This window comes from Corvus hawaiiensis, chromosome 13, assembly GCF_020740725.1.
Source record: "Corvus hawaiiensis isolate bCorHaw1 chromosome 13, bCorHaw1.pri.cur, whole genome shotgun sequence".
Taxonomy (NCBI): Eukaryota; Metazoa; Chordata; class Aves; order Passeriformes; family Corvidae; genus Corvus; species Corvus hawaiiensis.
This window is the reverse complement of record NC_063225.1, coordinates 17039166-17059223: the sequence shown is the minus strand read 5'-3', so window position 1 is coordinate 17059223 and position 20058 is coordinate 17039166. Positions and strand designations below refer to the sequence as shown.

The following is a 20058-nucleotide window of genomic DNA, read 5'->3' as shown; positions in this document are numbered from 1 at the left end:
TGGGACTTCAGGTCCCAGGTCAGGTGAGAAAGCCCAGCAGATCATGGAACATACCTCCACAGAAGTAATTCAAGAAGCACCTAAGTGTAGCACCCATCTCTTACCTCCTCCACATTTATGCTGGATTTTGCACTTGTCTCCAAAAATTTGATTCCATAATCAATTGCTAACTGGAAGAGAGGTTAAAGTTTTTCAGTGGTTTTGAAGTTCCTTTGTAAAGGGAATGTTTCACACATAGGTTCACAATAGGTTCATAATAGAATAGATGCTGCATGCTTCAACAAGCTTTGAAAACCAAGCAAGCTTCACTTCTATTTTCTCTTGCAAGAACATTAAAGACAATTAGACAAAGTATTAGAACTGGTCATACCCTCACATAAAGTCAAAACAAAACAAAAGACATTAATTTCTCACCAAAATACTTATTTAGGTTCTAAAAGAACATTAAGGTAGAATCTTAATTGATATAGATTGTGGACCAGATAACTACAATACAATCATCCCATAAGCTGTGTTACCAACAGCTACACCACTTCAGCTGTACACGACAGATTTTGTAGTATTCTTCCTCGCTTGTTTGTTCTGTAGAACAACCAATCAATTACTTAAGCTTTAGTAACAGTACTTAAAACAAGAATAAGTGACCACTACAGTGAATTGAGTACAACATAATCAAAGTGTACACAAAACTTTATATTGAGATCTAGAATACGTCATGCTATAGCAAAGGTCAATGTTCTTTACAGGATCTTGCCCTCAAGGTAAAAGTACCATGAAGTTTATTCAAACCTGAAGAAGTTGAGTGCTATTTAAAAACAAAAAACCCCAAACCTGGTATCCTATATGTATAAAAGTTTCCGAAACAAGAGACTTGAGACCCATTCTCTCTCACATGCCTAAAACATACCGAACATCCAGAAGTTAGAATCCTACAAGAAGTAGGCTTCTAAATAGGGTAAGTTACCAAATCTTACCTTCTCCCCTTTTTCTTTTGAGACTTGTCTTTTTTCATTCATATCACATTTGTTACCCAAGATCATTCTTTCTACATCTGAAGAGGCATGCTGGAAGAAGAGAAAGTAATCTCTCAGGAACAAAGTGCATCATTGTTGAAAAGAAACTTGTGTATCAAACTCCTCCACAATGGACTATTTTATTTTAGAGAAATTATCTAATGTGAAGGCATTACTGAGAGATGCTGACTTTTGAAACAAGCAATAAAATATTAAAATAGGCTGGAATAAATACTCCTAGATTACATTTGCCCAAATACTGTAATAGATCAAATGTCTACCATGAGCTCTGTAGCAGGTTGCACACATGCACAGGCATTTGGCTATTCTGGAAATGTAACAGCACACACTTTACTTGCAAGTGGTGCATGGCCATATATGTTGGCTACTGTAATGAAAGTAATTACTTGACTTTTATTTGTCCCAGGGAAATCATAAGATGGAACGAAGCACTTACCTCCTCTATGTTTCTTATCCAGTTTTTTATGTTGTCAAAAGACTTTTCATTTGTGATATCATACACCAGCATAATTCCCTAAATAAAGTTAGGAAAATCTAGTTAGATGAGCTAGCACTATTGGCTGACTTTTGATGTATGCTGTAGTTTTAATTATACTTCTAAAGAAATTCAACATAGTATTACAGGTGTATAAATCTTTTCTCCAGGCATTATGCCATGGCTGGGAATTTACCCAAAACATTACTATTTAACATCTTTTGCCACTATTAGATGTCAAACACACCACCTATACAAAGCTTTTAATTATTAGCCTATAGTCGGGATAAGTTTAGAAATTCTACCACACCAGCAACCAGGACTCTATGGTTAAAGTCAGGTTTAGATGCAGCAGCTTTAAGTAGTCCAGGGTATCAAACCTGTGAGCTCCAGTCTCCTGGGGCCAGCAGACACTTCCAGCAAAGCTGCCCCTGGGGCTCTCCCAGAAGCTTTAGCTCTTTCCACCAGTTCTGTACATGGGCATGGGACCTCAACAGTTAGCAAAGCATGGGAAGCCACAGAGCCACTGCATAAAGCACAGATTGCAAGGTTCACCTCCATTTCCTAAGGCCTTTCCAATCATTCCTCATAGGACAAATAGAAGTCCTTGGCCATGGACTGGGGAGAAGACCAGGTCACTGCCAAAGCCTTTTTAAGCACTGGAAAGCTCTAATACAGAGCCACAACCATTATTATTTCTCCCTGTCTTCTATAACAGTGGAGTTATTTGGATCCACAGCCTATGAATGTCACAGATCTGTTCATGCAAAGCAGCAAGAACCTGTAACAGCAGCACAGGTAGCAACCACCAAGTCAAAATTATAGAAGTCCCAACATAAAATATCTCAAATCATAGCATAAAGAACCATTAGAAGCGTTGTACCACAAGGGTGCAGGCTCTAAGTCAGTTATTTGACTTCAAGTCACTGTCAGTGGAGGAAAAAGTTAACAGCGGGCATTGCAAGTGATTGTATTTCTAGCCCAGACTTTGCATGCTCTACTGGCTGAAGGAAAAGCAACTCAGTGAAACACACTTTTAATGTTAAAATAATTCATTATCCACTTTTGAAACACTTCAAGTGTTTAAAGGGCTTGACTGCGTTTAAAAAAACCAAACCTATCTGATTAAAGCTTGGCAACTTATTTTATTAAAACCTGCAGAAATTTTTATTATATTAAAAAAGACAATAGGGCTGGAAGTTTCATCACAAAAACCAGGCCTAGACGAAGTACCAGCACGTTTAAAAAAACAAAAAACAAACAAACAGAAAACCCCCAACCAAACCACAGACTTCATTCCCCACATCTCAAGCCACAATTATCCAGTCCTCCAGTGGAAGACTTACACGACACAACCTTAGGAACAGCAAACCAGTTCCACTAGTTGTGTTTAGGTTTTTTCAAGTGTGAGCACTCACCATGGCTCCTCTGTAGTAAGCTGTCGTGATTGTGCGGAATCTCTCCTGGCCTGCTGTATCCCTACAATTCAGTGAAAAAAAGGATTTGTTTTACACTCATCTGTACTTAGAGATGTCTTACTAAACAGAGTAACAATGCGCTGATACTTGTTCACTAGGAAAACACACCTTTGGCTGTTTGTGTAAGTTTCTTCAGCCCTCAGCAGCTTCCTCACTCCCAAGCTACCCTCCTTACATCAGCAGTTAGAGCAGCACCAGAAACACGGCACAAAACCACTCCAGTTTTTATGCAAGCAATAAAACTCAGCACCACACAGCTTGCCCTCCAGTAATTAAAAAAAAAAGCTCTGATCCATCCAAGTCCCATCTTAAACAAAAGTTAAAACACACAGCAATAAAATACATCAGGATGGTGCACTGTTGCATACAGTTTGCTGCTAAGGTCAGCCACTACACCTCGGTGTGCTGGTGTTTTGCCCTGGGTGACTTGAAAGCAGTACCTGTCTGTGAGTGAACCAGCAGACTCAAGTGTTTGGCTATGTTGGGGTTTTAGTTTAGTCTTAGTTTTTTTTCCTGTTAAAGGAATTTTCTCCCATATGCATATTGCTAGGGGACAAATAGCTGTACTTAAGAAAGACAAAAAGGGGAGTGGGGCGGGCCTGGCTACTCTTTTGTCTACACCTGGGTGTGGGGTCAGTTCGCTCTGATCGTCCGGAGAGAGAAGCTGCAGAGAAAGGAGCTGCTGCTTCTTTCTTTTTGGCCGTTCTTTCTTCCTGCTGGAAACAACGCCGGGACCCCAAAAGCCGCTTTCCCTGCCCTGCTGGAGACCGGGCTGTGGCTGCCCTGCCCCGCTGCTGCTTCGAGCTTTCGCTACGCTGTAGCCCTGCTCGCCCTGCCTGCCTGCCTGGGCCTCCGTGGGGTTCTCCCATCTGGATACATCTCGCCTGACACCCGGGATTTGCGTCCGTCCCTGCCACTCCAGCCTGCCGTTCCAGCCTGCTGTTCCTGAGAGTCCGGGATCGGCTGCCCAGGGGTTTGTGAAGCCTTTGTTCCATCCCTTCCCGGGATCCCAGGGCACCAGAGCCGCGTGTGTCCCGAGCTCGCTCCGGAGCGCCCCCTGCAGCCGCGGGGGAACCATCGCACCTGCCCTGCTCACCGGGAGCCGCCAGCGCCCCTGCCGGCTGCGAGCGGAACTGCACCCGAGGGGAAAGGGCCTGACAGCCGAGAAGGCTGGCACTGGGTTTGTGATTGCTGTTACTGCCAGAGTTGTTGTTGTTTTGTTTGACTGGTTATATACATATATATATATATATATAGTAAAGAACTGTTATTCCTATTTCCCACATCTTTGCCTAAAGGCCCTTGATTTCAAAATATAATAACTTGGAGGGAAAAGGGGTTATATCTGCCACTTCAAGGGGGGCCTCTGCCTTCCTTAGCAGACACCTGTCTTTCAAAACCGAGACAGGCTACCAGTCACACCTCAGGGGAGCTGAACCCCAAAGGCCCAACAAAACCCAGCTTTTTTAACCTATATTACAGACACGAAATTTTTACCAGCCACTTCTGGCACTGCACTTCCTTAGTCACAAGGATTCTGGCTCAGGAGACTCAGTTTCTACTAAGCCACCATGCAAGGAATGGGAGCATTATCATTCACCTGTGCCTTGGTGAGTACAACCAGGTATCAAAGTATCAGAGGAGATTACATTTTACTGGCATGCATATTTTAGCTTGCAGCTATTGAGTTAATATTTCTCCTCCACACGGAAAAGCTAAAAGCACATTTAAGAGGACAGCTTTTGATAAAATAGGAAGTTGCTGTAATGCTTGCATGTGAACAGGCTATTTCCTGTGCTACTGAAGCAGAACTTCTCCAAGGGCAAGCTAGAAGAAAGCATAAAACTTATGGACAATCAATGAATAAAAGGTATGAAACTTCTGGTACACTGAAGCTCAAAACATATGAAGTATTCTTTCTCAAAGTGAATTCAAGTCACTGAAAACCTGAACTACTTTGGAATACTTACCATATTTGTAGCTTGATTTTCTTTCCATCTAATTCTATCGTTCTGATCTTAAAATCGATTCCTGCCAGAGAAAGAGATACTCTTAAGTTTTGCAATTAATGAAGTGTTCCATTTCCTTTGGCAATTTGGTAAGAGCAAACTTAGTCAAAAGAACTATTCTGAAGCTGCCATTTCTTCCACACACTTGGAAGTGCTGAGAATGCACAAAGGTTTTCAGCTGCATCCAACATGTCAAGCATAAATTATTCTGCACAATGAAAGCAGACCAAACTCAGACTCACTACTAGTTAGTCAAGGTCATTAGAGGAAGACTTGTGTTGGGGTCCCTCCCCTGCCGTGTAGCCCTGGGAGAGGGGGCCCTGAGGGCACAGACACGGGGCTTCCCTGCCCCTGCTCAGCCTCGTTCCCATTGGTTGGTTTGTGTTCCCTGCGCGGGCAGAAGGACCCTTGGTCCCGTGACTGGAACAGTTCCTGGGCAGAGCTCCGGCCATGCGGCTGGAGAAATAAACATCTCTGAAACAGCTATCAAGAATCTGTCTGTCCATATATATTTCCTTTCCACGGGACTCCTGGTTTGATATATGCGTGTTGCAGTATCCCCACTGCAACAGACTTGATCTCCAAATCTTTCCATTTTACATTAATAAGGTCATTAGTTTGAATGTGCATTTCTCCTGAACTTCTGACTAGTCCCTGCAGTTCAAGTCAATTCCCTGGTACCTCTGGCTCAGAGTTAAAAATACATCCTGTGACCCCTTAGTTCCTTTTCAAAGCCAGCACCTACTTTTGAAAACTGATGTTTGATGCAATCTAATCAGACATCACAGTAAATGGCAATACAACACAGGACATATAGGACTCCTTTTTAAAGAACACTCATTTGGGAGCAATTAAGATTTTCTAGGAAGCTCCAAAAAGCATCAAGAAAACACTTCTCTCCTTTTCCCCCTTATACTTCCACATGGTAGCCATCAGTTCTCAGACTGTTTTTGACACCAAATTTCAGATTTTAAGCCATAGGTTTTAGAAAAAGATTTTTAAAATAAATTCAGAAGGGCTTAATAATGTCTTTTTAAGGTTTAGAGGGGTGAAATGGATTTCCAAACAGACTAGTCTTAATCCTAACTACTTTAACTTTTGCATCTCTAAATCTGTATTACAACACAGGTCAAATTGAGACTTCCCAAGTCTCACTACTACATGACTGCCAGATTTTTCAATCCTGTGACAGTAGCCCCCAAATTAATCAGTTTGGAAACAAATGGCCCACTTTTCTTCACGGCATCCTAAATAGTTACTTGATATTCAGTTGTAGTTTGTAAAAGATGGGGGTAAGTTAGAAAAAATTAAATAAACTTTCTTAAGATGTAATTTAATTGATAATTATCAAGAGTTTTATAATTATAAGAGTTTTAATTGGAAAAATGCTGTTTCTAGCTTTAAGAATTCATCTATCCATTAAACAGGAAGCTATGGGAGTTTTTAATAAACCACAGTAGAAACTGAATATGAAATATCAATGTTCATTAGCTACTTGAATTTCATTCTTCTCACATGCAATATTACTATTTTAATATACTGAAAATAACAGGTTTCAGCCACTTAATGTGCCATGGATATGTAGTTCAGCTCATTATTTAGAATACAAATTATGAGCAAAAATATCACATCAGCACTTTAACAGCGTACGAAATTAATTGCATTAATTTAAAATGCTATGATTACTACTACAATTGCAATTTCACAAGATTCACTGGTAGATTTACAGGAAAAACGATACTTTCATTAATTCACACTCTTCTAAAAATGACATGAGAACTACATGTACTTTCAAAAATCCCTATTCTACGTAATGTAAGTTTGGCAAGTGTTTCCATTTCACATTGGAGAGGAATCTGCCTCCCTTGTTGTAAAGATTTTTCTCTTAACTAGATGCAATCACAGCTGCTGAAACCACAGATAATTGTATTCAGGTCTGAAAACAAATAACCTTTGCTCTGAATAGATTTTGTTTTGGCCTCAAAGGTTATAAAGCACAAATAGGGATTTCTCTGGAAAGAGCATTGTATCGTGGCAACAGCAAATTAAATCAGTTTTAAAAGTTCATTTGTGTCTAGGCCTGAAGCTTTAGTACAACAACTATCAGGAAAACTAGATTCAGAGACTGCTGTGGTTTAAAGAGAATTCTGCCTGTCCTGTGAACTGCTGAAGCTAAGACACAGCAGCACAGACAGTGACAGACTTCTGGAGGGGTGGCTTTCTGAGAAGGACTCCTGAATGCAGTGCAAGCTTTCCATGTGCACCAATCCAGGTCTTGCACAGACTGGTTTCTTGTGGTTACTCATCTCCCTTGCAGCACTGAAATGATTTATACAACCATTCCTTTGATCACTTCTAAAAGTCAGGACCTGCACAAAAAATATCTTCTCAGAACTTAAGATTTCTAGTATGAACTTCATCAAAATTCTCAAAGATTCATTTCAAAGCTAAAAAGAACATAAAGGGAAAGGCTGTAAGTACCTCTGCCACTGCAACTTTTTGGAGGTTAAAATGAACTAGAAACTGATGTTTCTTTTGTTCCTTCACGTCAGTATGAGGAAGTGGTGAGCTACACACGTTCAGAGCAAGCCTGGTGACATGTGCTGCCACTTCCGGCCAAGTGCTCTTGCATGGCTAAGTACAAGCCACGATCTGGTTACAGCTACATTGAAATTACACCATTGAAAAAACACTCCAACAACTATAGCCTTTCAACACTAATTCTTGACAGAAGATTTCCTTTATTAATCCATTCTTCTTTTGCACAGCCACACACTGGGATACAAAAGTTTGAAAAGTTACCCAGGCCAAATAAAGAGGAATCATTTGTGAATTAAAGTCTGATTGCAAAGGATCACATAGCTTGCAGTTTTAAATGCAACATGAAATGCTGTTTTTCCAGTAGGGAGAAAAAGCCCAGAAACATTTGGATGTCCATCTGAAGTTAAGTTTTAGAAGCTTTTAGAAAACACAGACCCAGATTAATTCTTAAGAGTGCAAATGCTAACAGGATAATTATCTTTAACTGCTTAAGTGGAATTGTCACATGAAAGTCTGACACACTGGTGCCCACCTAGCGTGTCAGTAAATATTAGATCAGAGCTATACAGAAGCATTTGTTGCAGGAATCACAAACTTGCATTCTGCAAGGATGGAGCCCGGGTTGCAATTTGAACTGCACATTAGTTAGGGCTGTAATTGCTGGCATTTCCCTTGCAGCACGGGCTAAAAGTAGCTGAGGGCTTATTATTCTCCAAAATCCTTTCCAGATCCTTGCTAACTATAGGCCAGGGATGCATCCTCTCTCCTCACTTTACTGAGGGTATTTGCTTCCATAGCTTCCAACAAAACTGTGTCTAAGAACACACTGGGCAGTGCCACACAAAGGCTCTCACAGAAAACCATGGGAGCTGTAGGTTGCTGTGTCTACCTTGCATTGCTATGCAAAGCTAATAAAATTCAGGGCAAGCCACTGTTCAATGCCACACAGCCAAATGCCACAGGCCAGGGGGACTGGCTTCACCTGGCCTCTTTTGGTTTAAGCCAAGAAGTCATGCCCATTTCATATCCCAAAGCTCTTCTGCCACTACCTCTTCCCCTACTCCACTCGCCAGCTACATTTCTTCTTATTTCAACCCACCCGGGCAGATTTTACCCATAATCAAGCTGCAATGCAATCATTTTAAAGAGACATTGTGAAATATTACAAAGAGCTCACAATACTACAATAGTAAACAGGCGGAACTGCCCAGCAACACATATGGAGAGGTTCCTTTTCCAGGTCTAGTACCTGTGGTTTTCTACCATGAACTTTAACAAACCAGCCTGACGCAATTCTTACAGGAATGTAAGGACGAACTGAGCAGGGAGGCTGAAAAAGTTCATTTTGTTACTTTAGTTTTTAGAACAGTAGCTTGCTCTCAGGGCATCACTGTTACTCTTTTGTTCTCCCCTCACCCCGATTTTAACCCTGTAGCCATCAGAGCCAGTATCTCAGGTTTTTCATGCTACAGTATCTGTTCCAGCTAGGACTCCACCACAACTTTTCCCTACACAGTACCAGTGTTTGGACAGATTGTCTTGTTTCTTCTTTTCTACAAAATTGCTGTTGCAGAAAATGCTACAGCACAAAGAAACCAAACCAAAGTATACTGGTTGGAGCCAGTAAGCTGTTCCAACTGTACCAGAAAACAATTCCTGCAGGTAAAGGTTTCTTGGGACTTCAGTCTGCTTAGCAGAATACTTCTGGAAGGGCAACGTTCTTGAATGCTTTGTACAAGCAGTAAAAGGCAGACAGAAAATAAACTTATACAAATTAGTGTAAAAAAACCAAAACAAAAAATCTTGCCACTGGCGGGCAAATATTAGAATTCTTAATCTTTACCTTTATTACCCAATTCACCAGTATTTTAAGTTAATTTTTCACGTGGCTCAACACTAGTTTGCAGCACCAGGACCATACATGTGTAGCTGGAGCAAGAAATCAGACAGGAAATCAGCACCATTCAGGATGTAAATAAACATCAATCTCTGATAGCATACACCAGCCCATATACCTACCCCAGCAGAGTATTGCTCCATCCCTGATAAATCAATACTTTTTTTTTTTTTTTAAATATCCAATGTACTAGCATTTTAAATTGTTTACCTGTTGGTTTTATTTAATATATAAGCCAAAGAAATCTTAAGAAGTCAATGAGCACAAAAATTGGCAAAGAAGCTGTGAAAAAAGGAATACCAGATTCGCTTGCTAGAAAAGTCTTATTTTAGTCCCATCTATCAAAGAACATAAAAGATGCACCATAATTTATTAAAACAAAAAGGAAACTGTTTTGCATGACTTGCATAAAATAAAAGCCTCACCCTCTTAAAGAAGCTCTCTTCCTACTTGACTAAATCTTACCTTACTCCTTTGAAGTAAGAATGGAAGAATGAAATAAAACATTTTTTAAAAATAGGATTCCCTGATAAACAGAACTTTGTGGCACTCACCACCACGGGACATAGACTACAATAAAAAGGAATGCATTAAAAGATGGGGGGAAGAGTCAAGGTACAAAGTCTTGTTACCCTTTTGAGCAAATCAGCATGAGAAAAATTGGAATTTATGCATCAAATTTCAAGCTGGGCTTGATCCAACTTCACAGCATTGGTCCTTCCCAGCCTACTTTGTTTATATGTGAGGTTGTGGGGTTTTGATTTTTTTCAACGGGCTGAGCTAGAAAAGGAGAACATCTTACAAATTCTTTACTGCAAGACATGTAAGAGTCTTAAGATATACAAAAGGAAAGAAAAACATTTTCTGCAGTCACTCCAGTTAAGTGAATTAAAACAGACTTTGAACCAAGCAAGCAGATTTGTAACTTACCTTCAAAAAAAAAGGAAGTGAGAAGAGGCACATAACTGAAAATCAATATGCTTCATCCTCAGTTTGTTGAATCCTGGGAGAGAATTACTCAGAAAATACTTCTCCCTATAGGCTTCTCCCTACAGGCTGCTTGTGAACAGCAAGTGGCTGAAGCTGCACGGCTGAACAGCAGAGCTGGGAAACAGCAGTGCTCCTATGGCAGAGCTCCTACAGCTGCTGCTGTCCTGCTCATCCTTCCAAGGGTGCCTTGGAGTCTGAGAGCACAGCACAAGCCTGTCACCCCCGAGACACAGCAGCAGAGTCAGCATCACCTGCTGCCAGTGCATTTACATCACACTCTGAGGGGCTGTGAGCACTCAGGGCCCTGTCACACACCTCTGCCACCACCAGGTGACACACGCCAGATGTCAGCACTGATCACACACAAGTTTCGTGAGCACAGGAACAGAGCTCAAGAGTTTCATCATCTTCCATGGACAGATCTACACATCAGTACTGCAGAAACTTGTTCTTTTCATTTATATCCAACAGCTGAGGGACATCAATTTGTTCCCACAGATTTTCCCCACAAGCTTCCCCAGAGATTACTCCTTTTTTTTTTTGTTCTCAGCAGGAGGTATTGCAGGGTTTGGATTAAATACACAATTATTGTTTAATGTGGTTTTCAAGAGAAAATTTTCTTGTGCTACGTCAGTATACTATCTCAATCTACAAAGGTAGATAAATGAAGCTTCAGAAAGTTGCTTTTAAATTAGATCTTTCTAGAATAATTACAGTAAAAAATAAAAAATGACGAAGTAGGAGTCAAGATCACTGTAAAAGGCAGGGTGGGGAACCCTTGCAACATACCAGTGTGTCATACAGCCTCATACAAAAGAACAAAGTCTAATCATTTTGAACTTGAACGTTTGGCTTTAGTCCCTAGTAACATCTGCAAAGAATTTTCAGATGATCTCAGCAATGTCTTGTAACAGTACCTAAATTAAAGAGGCAGCAGTCTTTCATTGCACCCATTCAAAAATACAGGAGACTAGCATGAGGGAACACAACAGGGTAAAGGTCAACATTTTTTCAAAAGTAGTAAAATTAATTATTTTAGAATTAAACACAAGTGCAACCAGTTTTAGTTACTCTTTCACAACTTAAAGGGACAAACTGTATTCCATTCCTTCCGGGCAGCCCACAAGAATCCACAACGCACTAGTAACCTCGAGTGGGCTGAATAGGCTCCTTCAGGTTAACTGGCCTTTCTTCATCTAACTCTTCACCCACACAAAGAACCCAATACCAGTGTCCCACACAACAAGGCACAGAGCAATGTCTTGCACCTTGGAAGTTATTAATACAGAAAAGCTCTTAAAGTTTAAACACTGGCAAAACAAATATATACAAATAAATGGCTAAAGTAGGTAAGGCAATAAAGAATGGGGATGCCATGTGCATGTGTAACATAAGGCAGTTTCCTGCTCCTAAGGCCTTGGAGACTTTATGACCAAGATCAGCTCAATACTCAGGGTGCCAAGCAAACTGCCACTTCCTCCAGCACGTGTCCCCCAGCTCATCTGGGGGGACACGTGCTGCCACCCTAAGCTTCCTTTCTTAAGATAAGCTACTTTCTACTTAAAAGAGAACAAGGGACTCAGAATACAATTTATAATCAACAGAATTAGAACAACCTTTGAAACATCCATGTTTTTGACAGCTCAATAACCTACAGTGTGATCTGACTACCACACTAAGATCTGAATCCAGTGCTCTCCAGCCACTTGTTCACACCAGTGCTCCTGTGAGTTCTACCACCACAGCAGTACACTGCAGTGCTCCAGTGTGGACACAGCAACATCCTCAACACCAAAACTCTCTTTTCAGCATTTCGAATTCAATTTACAGATTGCTTTGAGCAACCTTTGAGATGCATGATTTTAAACACTAAAAATACTCAATATAAAATTCAACACTACAAAACAACATAACACTAGAAACTTAATACTACTTGACATGAGTGAAATTATTATCTGTCACAGGAGACCAACTTTTAAAGGGCTGAGTCCCTGCAGAATGTATTTTAGAGCTTACAATCTAGATACAATGAAAGCGCACAGAAACTAACTTATGGTCTACCTCTCATTCTGTTTTGAATGTAAGATAAGCTACACTTGGTGGTAATTCAGTTTCATCTAAAATAATTTTTAAATAGATTAAAATTGTACTACTGATACAGACACCCAAGTTTGTTTATTTTAAGGATTATTTATAGACTGCCTGTCTCTTAGAGGAATGCATTAACTTCGCTGCTTAGAGAACATATTCCTTTCAAGCCAACATGCAACTGGAGAGCAGCAAACGTTAAAACTGGCCAACAGACTTGAACTGAGGCTACAGTTTTACCGCTGAAACTGGGGTAGGCACTGCCAGGACCAGGTGTCACAACCAAATCCTTTTCTCCTTTGAACTCACTCATCTGTGTGAGTTCCATAATTCAGTTTACCACCATCTGTAACAACAACTGATAGCATAAGCTGAGAGCACAGGTACTCCCAGCCACATCTCTCCTCCTGTGAGTAGCAGAGCACACACTCTGTTGAACCAGGCACTAAACTGAAGCCCTAGTTAACAGAGACCCAGAGGGAGCCCACAAGTAGCTTGCCAGTAGCTCCAGTGTGGATTCTAGAGCAGGCTATCACCTGACCAGCTGCAGCTCCATGGCAGTGCAGGAATTGCTCTCTATGTCACACTCCAGCTAGGGCTAGGTATGGAAGAGAAACAGCTGCAGTGACCTCCCAGGGACCCAGCCCTACATTCACTCAACCTGTAATGCAGCTATGGGAGACTTGTGCATATCTCATCTACTTTGAAGCTCTTCTTTGCCTCAGGTCTCCAGGATGTGTGGTGTACAGCTTTCTACAACATGGAAAAATACCTCTGCCATGTGCTTTAACGCATAAGAACACCAGATTTCCCCATCCAGAAGATGGCTTATGAATACAAATATTTGATTCTTCTTTCAGAAGTCTAGTGCTTAATACAAGATGACATGTGACTGGTCCTTATCAAAAGCATAAATTAATAGGTAAGACAAAAAAAAAAAAAAAAAAAAAAAAAAAAAAGGCACAAAAAAACCCCAACCCCAAAGTGGAACCCCCAAGAACAAGAAAAAATGATCCCAAAACTCTTGCCCATAAATGATCTACGCTTGTAAGTGTAGAAAACATAGAAAATTATGTCTTTAACCAAAATAACTCTAACTGAATATTGCTGTCAGGAAAAAGACAAAAAGACAAAATAATTACTTTGTCCAAAGTCAGCATCTGAAGAATTCAAAAGGTTGAAAAAACGTCTTATTAAAGAAGTCCCATGCAACTAATACTGCCTTGCCGCCACCATTAAAAGTTCATTGTTTATTATTTGTATACCAAGCTTCAGTTGTGACAAAAAGAACAGGCCAAAAAGATTAGGTTTGGTTTTGTTCCCTAATTTTGGGTCCCGGTAAACTTATATGTCTGTCCAGTGAGAAACAGAGATGCCACTTCTTTTTTAAAAAACCTCTTAAAAATTTCAGGGCTCTACATGAACTGGCTATTCAGAGTGAAGAAATAAAGACTTTGGGGGGCCAGAACATTGTTTGTTTAAAACAGAAGAGGTGCTTCATGAAAAACAAGCACAGCGAGTGTCCCAGGATTCACAAAGCAAAGCAAGAACTGGGACGTCCATGACTACTTACACATACAATGCCCTCACGCAGTACAAACAAAACACTTTGTACCTTCTATTCCAGCTGTGCCTGCGAGTGGCACCACATACAAACCCCATCAGCTGCAGATTTAACACAGGTGTGGAAGACACCATGGGAACAGTTGGTATGGACAGGTGATCACTGCTATAGCCCAACAACTCAGACTGCCAAGCACTTCCTTGAGAGGTTCAGGGATGCCACAAGAGCATCAGAGAAGTAAAAAGAAGTTAAATTGGACAATGTTAGAGCAGGTATAAATGACATGTGACCACAGTAAAGACAGAAGCGATTAAATGTTTGGAAGATTTACAGGAATGCACAAACACTGCACTCACTTTAGAGGGTACAGACCTGCTTACACTGGAAGAAGAAGTACAGAGAACGAGGGTATTACCAGGAACATAAACATGCAACAAAAAAAAGCACATATCAATAATATCAGTAAGACAGTTCTTGGCTTTAACTGATACTCTGTCCGAAAGGATCCAAGAAGAGCAAAATGTCTCATCCAGCAAGAATTACCTTTGTTAAAATAAATAATCTAATCTAGGAATTTCAGTTAGAATCTGAAATATAGTTGTGTTTTAGAAGCAAGTGTAGAAAGTACCCAGTGAGGGAGCAAAATCAGGCCAAAAAGTCAAAGCAGAAGGTTTAAAGTTACTGAAGTTATTTTTATCGACAGCACTCTCAACAGCCCCAAAACATCATTTTCATCAAAGGCTTTTTTAAACCCATATTTTAACATGGGGTAAGTAAGCATGTAGGGGTTTTGGTTTGTCTTTTGCTTGTTTGTTTGGGAAGTAAAGGACATGAGAGAAGAAGGGCTGCTTTAACTTCTTACATGAATGACAAAACAGGCCTTTTTTTGAAAGGTTTTTACTACCTATATTAATGGGCAAAGCCACCTAACTTATTAAGAAAGGTCATACTTGTCTTTCTGGCACATAGCTGTTTTCTTCTCCTGCATCACACAAGGTTCTTTTAATGAATTCATTTTAATTAATTCTTTAATTTCTTCATCTGCTTTTCCTGCTTTGCATGTTCTAAGTACTCCTCACTACATCACTTCTGCTAAGCCAGAGTTCCCCCAGGCATTTATTCTAACTGTATCTTCCTCCTCCCTTCCATGCTTGGGTTGACACAGAGAATTTACTCCATCTTTAACCCCATCAGAAGTCTCCCCATACAGACAAGATATTTTGATACAGTAAAGGAAAGCTATTTCTCTCTGGTAGGTGAAAGAAAGGAGGATTTTGTTGGGAGGTGTGGGTCCAGATGTGGTGCCAGACTCTTACTAGTGACCAGCCTGCTTGACATGTTCTTCGATGTTGCCATACATATAAGAGGATACCACTGACATTCAACATCAGGATTTTTTTTCTCTGGTGCCCAAAGCAGAAGAGTGTGCAATGGCAGCAAAATTAACACATCTTAAACTTGGTCAATTGTTTGTTCTCCCTAGAAGAGAAGCCTTCTGACACATACAGTACTTTACTTCCCTTTACCTACATCCAATCTAATCAGAAGTGTCATAGCTTACATTTAACGGGAAAGTTTACTATAAACCACATGATTAAACTGATATTAGATGCAATTACTGGTCAAAAACCCTGTAAAAGGCACTGAATTACAACCCACTGCAGCCTCTGTTGGGACAGGAAGTTGCCGACCTAAGTTTTGAGTTGCAAGTCTGGTAACTAGAAGCCTCTGGGTCAAGTTTTGGGCACCACAGCAAAAGAAAGACACAAAGCTTTAGAGAGGGTCTAGAGGAGGGACATGAGGGTGGTGAAGGGTCTGGAGGGGAAGCCTTATGGGGAACAGCTGAGGGCACTTGGTCTGTTCAGCCTGGAGCTGGACTCGAAGATCTTTGTGGGTCTGTTCCAACTCAGGATATCCCGAGTCTATGATTCTAACTGTGCAAAAGCCTTACACAGTGCAACTTTTTTGATGTTACTATTATTCCTAGTTTGCCCACATTAGAAAAGCATCAGAGCTATTTTATATATCTAGTCAGCCTGATGACTTGGCACTTAAGCTACCATAACATCCAATTAAAGAGCAATATAATATATTTTGAATTAAAACCACCTAACTTCCACCACAAAACATGAAATAAAGCATCGTTATAAACACCGCATGTATTATTATTATTATTATTAATTTCAGTAAATTCTGAAATAAGATAGTCCAAGATGTATTTCTACTAAAAGGATGCCCTACTGCAGAAGGACAAGGAAATCCTTCCTAAAAAGTACATTAAAAATTCCCAAACAAAAGCTGTTTGTCTTCAATACCTCTCTCAAAGCCTGTATCCATCAACCAAGACATTTGTTCCTACACTTATTCAATGTTAGTCTGTGTTCCTAACTTTGCATTCAGACCAAGTCACAAAACCAGCTCTAAACTGCCCTCCTGTCACTCAAATAACCAATAACACATAACCAAGACAGACCTCCATCTGCCAATTAGGAATAGGCATCAACAGTCAGACATCTGTCACACTGTTTCACAGTAAAACACGCAACACAAAAGCAGCAGCAGCATTTTTAATAAAAGCCAAACAACTTCAATTCCATTGTTGGCTTGTTGCAGAATACAGTAAGATAATGCAACCTCATCAGCAGATGAAAATCAAAGTTAAGATGTCCTTTGTTACCAGCTATGTGTTAGTACCAAATTTAAAGTTACAAGAGACACAAACTTTAATGCTTTTAACCTGCGATACCTTCAGCTAAAACTTCCTGTCCAACATCAGGATATCATCTTGCCGACCACCCACCACAGACCTTGAAAACAGAATCGTTCTTCCAGTTTCATACTTACCTCCACAAAACTGTCTTCCCTATTCCATGTAAACCCTGTCCTGGAACTCTAGTCCCAGATCCTATAAGCCTTGAACACACACTTCCACTCTGTAGATACGTGTAACGGTGCCACCTGAGTGTGAGTGAACTCGTCTCAGTCACTTCAAAGTCCAAATAACAATCTCTTTGTAGTAATGACCATTAATAAAGTACTCCTGACAATGCTTTCCTGATGCTTCCCTGCCTCTGCTCATCTATCATTGATGTGTTTTCTTCTACAGCTCCAACCATCTGGAGAAGCCCAAAAGAAATCGATTGAATAAGGATAGGAAATGCTGAAGCTTAATTGGGAGGGTGGGGAAAAAAACCCAAACCCCAACAAAGCAACAACCAATCCTTTGCCCATCATACAAATAAGTAACCCTGGAGAAGAAGAGTAGAAATATTCAATGAGGCATGATTTGACTTGAATACACTAAAACAATTTCCATTACACATTACAGACACGGAAATTTCACTGCAAAAGGGAAGTTGATAATTTTGCTTGACAAAGGATTTTCATCGAAGTGTTCAAAGGTCAGCACACACGTGCTTGCCTGTCAGAGTAGTGTCCTATTTTGGAAGATGTAGGCTAAGGAAAAGTTACTTCTGTAAAATCAACAAATGGCTTCAACTCTCAGATACAGTACTATCTTGTGGGCAACTTCCTGCCAAATGCTGATATCATCCTGGATTAAAAAAAAAAATACTACAAATTTTGTTTCTGTCAGCAAGCCTTTCTACTAAATCAGAAATACTATCAGCTACAAAGATTCGACTTTACTCTCAGAGAAACCAGTTGATACAAAAAAAATTGAAAGGATTGCAAAAAAGAAACCTTATTATTTGAAATTATAAACCAAATCCAGTTTTACCAGACCACACTACTTGAACAGCAAGTTAAGATACTTAAAGACTGCTAAATTAATGCTTCTGATTCTTGTGTATCGTACTGAAACTACTAGCAAAATGCACACGAGATACTCCAAGATAAGTTTTGCTTTAGGAGCTGTTAAGTATGAAAATGAGCTGACTCAACTGCATTTTACTTTCCATGTAGAAGTGTGCAAAAGCAGAAGTTTCCACTCAGGAAGCAAACCAAACAACACAACCTTACACAATACACTCCCACTGTAAAAAAAGGTTTATCCCATGTTCACAGTGAAAAGCTGATCCTCACTAGGGCCCACAGCAGCACTTTTAGAAATTCTCCTAAGAGAGCTCCCGAGCCCTGTATAAAAAATTAAAAGCTGCTGAAGGGCAAGGACCTGTCATGTCTAAAGTTGCTCAAGGCCAATCTGTGCTTTCACAGAGTAAAAATGCTTCACTTTGAATAACCCAAAGATTACTGGTTCACTTCTCATAATGGGCAGCAAAGTCTCCTGAAGGTGTTAGTTATGCCAGGTAGTGAAGACAGAGACATGAAAGCTCTTGCACCAACAGTCAAAAAAAGAATAAAAGAAGTTTGATGAATTACAAATACATATGCATTGCACTTTTATCACACTTCTTATGCAACTGTTGGCCACAGGACACCAGGCTGGAAGTCCCTGCTCTTTGAATCAGTACAACATTGATTACGATTATGAGCATGACCAAAGTCTTGAGGAGAAAAGTCAAAGAAGCATTTCCCAACCTCCAAGCAATCTACATGGATGTTGTAGCCTTACATGCACGCTTTGCAAGACAGTAAAACAGAAAGGAATCTGCAAAGTACGGCAGGAGTATACCATGCACAATGACAAAGTAACTACAATTCATTACTGACTTATTTCTATCATATGAGCACTGAGAAGTAAAACAATTATTTTAGAATAAAACAGTATTTCCATATCTCCCTCCTACTTTACTTTTTTCCTTTTGGAAATTGTTTCCATTGCTCTGGTAACTGGAGTGTTGCAGTTTAACCCTGGTTAAACTACTGAAGAACAATAGGAGTGGGAAATTACAAGGAAGTTATCTGGTACTTCGATATGATGTGGGCCCTTTCATCATGGCAATAGAGATTGTTTTAACTTTTGGGCCTAAAATGTAAGAAAAAGCTGAAACTGTCAAAAATTTAACCCCGCATAGTTAAAAAAAGTCTTTATATATAAAAAAAATTACTTGCCTCACTCACAAATAGCATTTAAGTACGTAAGATTAAATGATAAAATTTGATGTCAACACATCTCAAACACACGCCTTCTTAGACTTCTACAGTAAAACCAAGTCTGATCTTGTTAGCAGAGACAGACCAGAGGAGACTGAGGGCACATAATGTCACACAAACTAATTAAAATCACTGTTAATTGAACACACATCCTAGGTACCATTCTACTGCAGAATCCACTTCATGGACAACGTACAAACCAAACAGCCTAGCAGCTCATACTCCAGGAACACTCAGTGTACTCAATGAGGAATGCTAATCTGGGGACCTTAAAACTTGAACTGGCAGAGCAGCCTGTTTGGGAAAAATGCTGCTTCCCTGCACCTCCTTCCACACCACGGTTAACTATGACTTATCAGTCAAGGAAAAAAAAAGCAGAGCTGTTAAAAATGGAATTCCCCCAAGCTCATCAGACGGACCAGTTTTGACTGTAAAACCAACTACTATTGAGAAGCCACTAAAAGACAAAGAAAGGGCATGCGAGCACATCTTCAAGAACAGGTTAGAGCCACATGATTGACCTACGAGTAATATACACAATACACGAGGAAGACTGAAAAAAAAACCCAAGTATTTTTATTCAAGCATATGTCAGCACTTTTATGAACAGTTTCACTATTTCCTGCATTGTCAACTTTCCTGTTTGGAGGTTCATTGCTGAAAAATAAAAAGGGACTGGAATTATAAGAAGGAAAACGTAACTGTGAAATCACAACTACTACCTATGGAATTAGAAGTATGCCTCAGTTATTAGTAAGTTTCTTAAGCTGATTCATTTTGAAAATAAGGCCCTTGCAAAAGCAAATATAAAGGAAGGAAATGAGAGCAAATCCCGTATTTACTGAACACAGTAAGAAAAAACAACAGCATATTCACAGTCCTCAAGACTTCAAAGTGAATCAGTGAGGGAAAAAAAATATATCAAGGGCTAAGCAGTTCAAGAAACATCAAGAAAATGGTTGGAAG

The 20058-nt window shown here is 40.0% G+C and overlaps 1 protein-coding gene across 3 annotated transcripts in view; it reads right to left on the bottom strand.

Moving 5' to 3' along the window:
- Nucleotides 1-20058, bottom strand: part of RAB8B (RAB8B, member RAS oncogene family) — a 30977-nt gene that overhangs the window by 9170 nt on the left and 1749 nt on the right. For all 3 annotated transcript variants that reach the window (XR_007206618.1, XR_007206619.1, XM_048318056.1), the window contains exons 2-6: nucleotides 4958-5018; nucleotides 2928-2988; nucleotides 1471-1548; nucleotides 975-1064; nucleotides 105-170 (exon numbers count right to left, since the gene is read on the bottom strand). Coding sequence is in view for 1 of the 3 variants with exons in the window: in XM_048318056.1 (XP_048174013.1) it covers nucleotides 105-170; nucleotides 975-1064; nucleotides 1471-1548; nucleotides 2928-2988; nucleotides 4958-5018 (356 nt within the window). In the remaining 2 variants the exon portion in view is untranslated. The remainder of the gene's footprint in view (nucleotides 1-104; nucleotides 171-974; nucleotides 1065-1470; nucleotides 1549-2927; nucleotides 2989-4957; nucleotides 5019-20058) is intronic.